This window comes from Rhea americana, unplaced genomic scaffold (assembly GCF_003343005.1).
Source record: "Rhea americana isolate MKP2758 unplaced genomic scaffold, rheAme1 scaffold_37, whole genome shotgun sequence".
Taxonomy (NCBI): Eukaryota; Metazoa; Chordata; class Aves; order Rheiformes; family Rheidae; genus Rhea; species Rhea americana.
In genome coordinates, this window is record NW_028186501.1 from 327,610 (window position 1) to 333,604 (window position 5,995).

The 5,995-nt window shown below is 44.2% G+C and overlaps 1 protein-coding gene across 1 annotated transcript in view; it reads left to right on the forward strand.

Annotated features, from left to right (window-relative positions):
- Positions 1–348: 348 nt before the first annotated feature.
- Positions 349–5,995, forward strand: part of DPYSL3 (dihydropyrimidinase like 3) — a 47,886-nt gene continuing 42,239 nt past the window's right edge. The window contains exon 1 of the mRNA XM_085312705.1: positions 349–372. Within this exon, the coding sequence (XP_085168831.1) occupies positions 364–372 (9 nt within the window). The 5' untranslated portion in view covers positions 349–363. The remainder of the gene's footprint in view (positions 373–5,995) is intronic.

The window sequence follows — 5,995 nt, forward strand, 5'->3', positions numbered from 1 at the left end:
GCGGGACCTGGCGCGGGACTGACGCCGCCGCCTCTCGGCTTGTTCCCGCTGGGGTCTGGACCGCAAAGGCGGGTGAGGAGCGTGTGACTGCCGCTCGCCGTGGAGATGGATGGTAACGTGCAGTGGAAGTCTGTTATTCGGCAGAACTGCAGGCTGTAGTTGAAGTTCAGGCTGTGGGTTTTGTCGTGCCGGCTCTGGTCAGCCAGGAGGAGGACCCGCAGTGTCCTCCTGTGCTTCCTTAAGGGAAGGAAAGGGAGAGAAGGCTTCGCTATCATCTCGTAGCATGCAGAGCTCCTGCCTGTGAAATGGGATGTCGGCAATTCTTGGAAATACGAGCAAAAGATCTGTACTGCATTACCAAGAATGGTAAAGGTGCGTGTCAGAACAGCTGACTTCTTTTTGCTACAGTTATTGCTTTTATACTTTTTTGAAAGCACATCTCTCTCCCCCTGACTTGCACCCTTTTCTCCCTCTAAAAAGGGGTTTTGGAGTTGCTATTCCAAAATGGACTGATTCTGATCCCAGTTTGGCACAAATCAAAAGTACTGTAGCCAAAGCTGTGATTCACATTGTTCCTGATGCCACTTTCAGTGATGCCACTTCCAGATCAAAGTTTCTAAAGTCRTGCCAAACTCAGAAGTATTAAATAGCTATTCCTTCCTGCTCAGCAGTGTTGATTCTTTTGTCAGAGGTTGAGATTGCTTGCATTTTTGGTTCTGATCCCATTTASACCAGCGTGACTTTGGCAGGAAGATCATTGAATTAATAGTACTGAGCAAGTCCTTTAGTGTGGATTTCTGTGGGCTGGCTGCTCATTTACATATGAGGCAGGTGAGACCCTTAGCTGGGCTGCTGGTCAGTGAGTTCGTTTGGGGTTGGACTTTTTAGTAAATGATAGTCTCACAGGCATTAATTTTCCAAGGGTGAATGGGGAAAAGAAATAAAGCTCATTTTTAATAAYGAAAGCAAAATTCACCTGAACTAAATAACAAGTTTGCAGCTTAGCCTGAAGAGGGTATGTATGGGTATCAGGGTTCTGCATGTACCCCAGTTTGTGACCAGATTGCTAATCCTGGTGAACTGAAAGCATTATATTCTGCAGGATTAACCTCACAAACTAGAGCCTGAAGGGAGGAGAAGCAGTGAAGTGCAGAGGCCCTAATGACTTGGCCTGTTCTAGTTTTTATGAAACCCATCAGGCTTTCTTTAAGGTCTCCTGTTCTCTGTAGGAACTTGCAGCTGGACAACGCCTACTCCTTCAATCTCTGCTTTTTGTTCATTATTGGCACAATATTTGGTTCCTTTTTTTTGAGCCTTGCACTTTTTGCAGCCCATTTTAGAGAGCTAGGAACAAAAATAACATTATTCCTATCAGTACCAACCTTGTCCATATGGTTTTAATTGCAGCTGCAGAATTGACTGTTATGTTATCAATTTTATACTGCTGCCTGTTGGAAAAGAAATAGAAACYGAGACAGTCTGTTTGCAGACTTTGCTCTGGGTTCTTCTTTACTACCAGTACCAAAAATTCAAAACAGTCTTGTTCCTTTTCAAGGTCTTGTCTAGACCCTTGTTTCCAGGGTTTTGTAGCTGAAGTTTTCCTTCAGCAGCTCCTCTCTTCCCAATGATTCCTGTTCTAAGATTTCTTCCTCTCAGGCCTTCTACCTGACAGGCATTAGCAGCCAAACTCTTTTTATCCACATTTCTTGTCTAAGAAGGCAGGAAGCTTCATGTATAAATGTTCTGTGCCATATGATTAGGAGGAATCATATGACTTAGAGGTACAACTTGCATGGTGAGAAGTGTCCCAGAGTACAACAGGCCCGATAGGAAATGCCCATCTCGCATACTGAGCCACGCTGTGGCAGGCTAGTGTGAGCGTCTGCAACCACAAAGAGTTTGCTTGCGTTGAGCTCTTTGCAGACTTGGAGCGCACAAGGGCTCTTTTGTCAAGACAGATTGAACTTCTATGAATAATTTCACAGATTAAGAAACAGACAGAAAGAGAGGTTAAGTGATCCACCCTTGGCCATGCAACTATTTATTGGGAAAGCTGAGAGTAAAAGACTTGCCAATTCTTAATCCTATATGCAGCAGACAAAATTGCATCTCCTRATTTTGCAGTGATCAGATTCCTGGAACTACAAGACAAAAACACTTTTTTTTTTTTTTKTAATAGCATTAGTTATAGTTAAAGTACCACCGTTTCTGCAGAAAGACAACTGCAGTGTGTAATGCACTGTGATTATATGTCATGTCGTATAACCTGTTGTTATATGGACCCAGGTAGATATTGCAGCTGCACTTTGTTACAGTCTACTGGAAATACAAAGACAAAGCAGTGGATTCAGCCACAGTGAAACAATACTGTTATACTACTACAAGAGTGTGTTTAAGAGCAGTGAGTTGCTGTGCCTTTRCTTCATCAATGTGAGTTTGAGTTTTTCCAGATGATCTGGGGATAAAAAGGGTAACTGGTCATTCAGGCTAGCGAGTCAGAGGTTGGCTTAGGTATGCTTTTGGCCATGGAAGCTGGTGTGTGCCTGTGAGGACAGACAAGCTTTCTAGATTCATTCCAGCTGCCTGATCCCAGTGCAGGATTACTCCAAGGAAGAGAAGTGCTTTTTCTCTGGTAAAACTAGAGGCCACTTTACTTGGTACAAGGATCTACTACTTTGAGGGTTACCTCAAAGAGGTAGGCTTGAGATTTGGATGAACAATGTTAGGGGCATGATTCTGCTCTAAACTGAAGTATTCACAAAGACCTTATTTGACAGGCACAGCTTAGCTCAGTGCAGTTTTCTATAAATAATAGCCTATATGGACTACACCCTTCTGAAACTTTCTGCAGTTTTTCTTGAGCACTGTCATGCTTTTTGCCTAACCAGAGTGAGTTATGTCACTTATTTTACTATAATGAAGTAAAAGGGTATTTCTCTGCACTCCCGTATGACACCCTCTGAATTCCTGTGGTAAGGACATGYATTAAGGACTAAAAATTTATAAATATATAGCAGAGAACTTCACTGCTTGCCTTCAGCTGGGCACCTGTGGAGACAAGGTGGCTTTAAGAAGAGAAAAAATGAGCTTTTTTATGTAAAGAGACTCCTCAGTGCTCTCTGCCTAGGGAAGATGACAAAACAGAAATATATGGTAGGTAAGGTAGCCTCCTTCACGTACCTTCTTGCTGCTCAGCTATATAGATCATTTGGTTTTCATCCCYTTGTTCAAAAAACAGAAACATTTGGCCTGTTACTTATCCCCAGACTTTTTGTCCCATCCTTCTGCATGGTTCTGTAGTGAAGTCGTCATTTCCAAGGCAACTGGCTGTAATCCCACAAACATGGGATTACAGCTTCACCACAGGCTGAGGCAACTCTGTCAGCAAGGCTGCATGGGAGAAGGCTCCCACCCTTCAGCAGAGGCCAGGGGTGTTGGGCAAACTATCACTGAGCTAAAAAGGGCCTGGGATCCCCCCCCCCCAGAAAACCCACTGAAGCCTGTCATTTGCTCTTCCGTGGAGAGAGCCAGCATCATGTGGGCCCCTCCAACATTCAGCTCTGGGATCCACACGATCTAGTTTATACTAAACCCCAGAATGACATGTAAGGCTGGATTAGAGAAGGAAGCTTGAACTAACTCTATTCTTTCACTTTTCTTCTCTTTCTGACACTTGCGAAATTTGTTACAACTTTGGTCTTCAGCTTTTTTATTTTCATTGCCAGTAGTTTATAGCAGAAACACCAAGCCAAAAGCMGTCTTTTCCTTACCAATGAAATTGGCATGATCTAACAATTACAGTTGTGCACTGCCTTTTAGCACAGTTTAGTATCTTGCATCTATACAAGGAATCATAAAGCATTTTGATAGTGTTAATTCATAACCTCAGTATAACCTCACATAGCAAAGAGCTGAGGAAGAGGATTTGCTTTTTTTTTAAATTATTATTTTTTTTACAGTAGTATTTTGAGTTGTTTCCAGTATTACTTCAGACAATGGGAACAAACCCAGGCCACTAGGCTAGTTTGTGCAATACAAATGCAAGTGAAATCCATRTTATAATTCATGAGTTTCATACTAAATACTCTGATTTTTATTGAGAAGATCCTGCACATTGTGTTTTTTAAAGAAATTTAGTACCTGATGCATAACAATAAGTAGTCAGCATTTTGGCCGTTCATGCTAGGATAYGGATACTTGCCAGCAGTTACGCAAAACTGTGAACCATCTGCCATGTATAAAAAGACACAGATATTAGACTTCATGGGAGTTACTCATTCAGGGTTAGTTTTCTGAAGAAATTGGGGTTTCAACTGGAATTCCCCCTACTGCAGAAAGCTTTAGTTTTACTAAAAACACCCTAGTTTTACTAAAAAAAACACACATCATAACACTGAAATAGCTTATCACTTAAATCTTTTAAGTGATTTATCCTGGTGGAGGTGGTCCTTGGCTTCCTTTTGTCCACATCCTTATCTATAGGTAGTCAGCCCTGTGCAAACCAGCTGATTCAGGATGTGTGGAAGTGCAGCTGAAGCAGGGAACTGATTGGGGGATGAGGGCACCTGAAGCATCTAACCACAGCATCCATAGGGCACCAGGGCAGCAAGCTGAACTTGCACAGCCAGGATTTGGAAGAACACTCTTACAATTGTATTAAGTGGTGTATTCCTGAAAATGTCAGACTATTCATGGAACAACTTAGGTCTTTATAGAACTTTTGTTAAGGAAAGAGACTTAATTTTGTAGTCAGATGTAAAAATGAWGGGTTGGCTGATCATTCAGTCTTACATTGATTCAGCCTGTTCTCAGCCTTCTTGAAGCAAATACTTTCCCCCTTATTCAAGCTGAAAATTAATACTATCAAAAAAGTTGCATCCATTTTACCCCTCCCTACTGTATGTATTGATGCTGACAGGAAGGAGAGAGTGGAGACATGCAGCCTGAAGTTGGAGGAGACAAAGATTGCTCTGCTCAGCAGAGTATGCACTTAGGTCAGCTGAAACTGATCATGAAATATTTGAAACCACAATCTCGGAGGGTGAGGACAGAGGAAAAAGTAGCTCATTCCTGTAGGTAAGGGGTGACATTGTTTTAAAACTGCATGTTGTTTGAGGTTGATGGAAAACACAGCAAGATGTGCATGTGTAATATTGCCTGATGCTGCATCAGGAAAAGTCCGTTTCCACGAGTAGCTTCCAGAATAGCTGGAATTGTTTCTCCCTTAACCAGAGACCAGCTGTGGGCTATCTGGTCTTGGGTGGGAGATGACACAAGAACACCTACAATAGAATATGTCATCAGTGATTCAGTAGCTCTGCTCTTCTGATGTGGTTCTGAATGATCAAGATCAGCATGATATAGCGGGTCTACCTCTCTGTCAAGCTGCGGACTTTAGGTGGGATGCAAAACGAAGGCCTGATTCCCAAGCATTTGTGCTCATGATAGATCCCAGGAGCCTTCCCGGATAAAAATGACGTGCGGTCCATTTCACTGGCCTGGACAGGTAAGWGAGGCAGAGGCAGAGCTGGGGCAGGGCCGAGCTCCCTTGAGACCTGCTGGCATGGTCCCCCGTGCCGCGGCTGCAGTTCCAAGCCGGTCCCTGCCTGCCCTGCCCTCTCCGTAGGGTAGCCCCCACTGGTGGCGGCTGCCCTGGGCTGGCCCAAGGTTCGAGTGTGGCCTCACTGTGTGCCGGGGCCAGTGCCTTCCCCACCTTTGCCAAGGCTTGGAGCTGGTTGCTGCATGCGGTCCCTGGCTGAGTGCCCGGCTGTATCGGCCATGCCAGTGTGGGCCTGGCTGCGTGTGCAGAGGGCGAGACCTCCCACCAGTGTTGCAGAGATCTGTTAAAACACAGTGCGGCTCAGTTAAAACTTACAAGCTGCAGTGTGGGGTGGTGGCCCTGAACAGGCCAGGAGAAGGGTAGAGGGAGCCTCACTGTGTCCTGCTCCTGCCTTCCTCCTCTTCTCAAAGAGGCAGCAGCAAATGTGGTATTTAA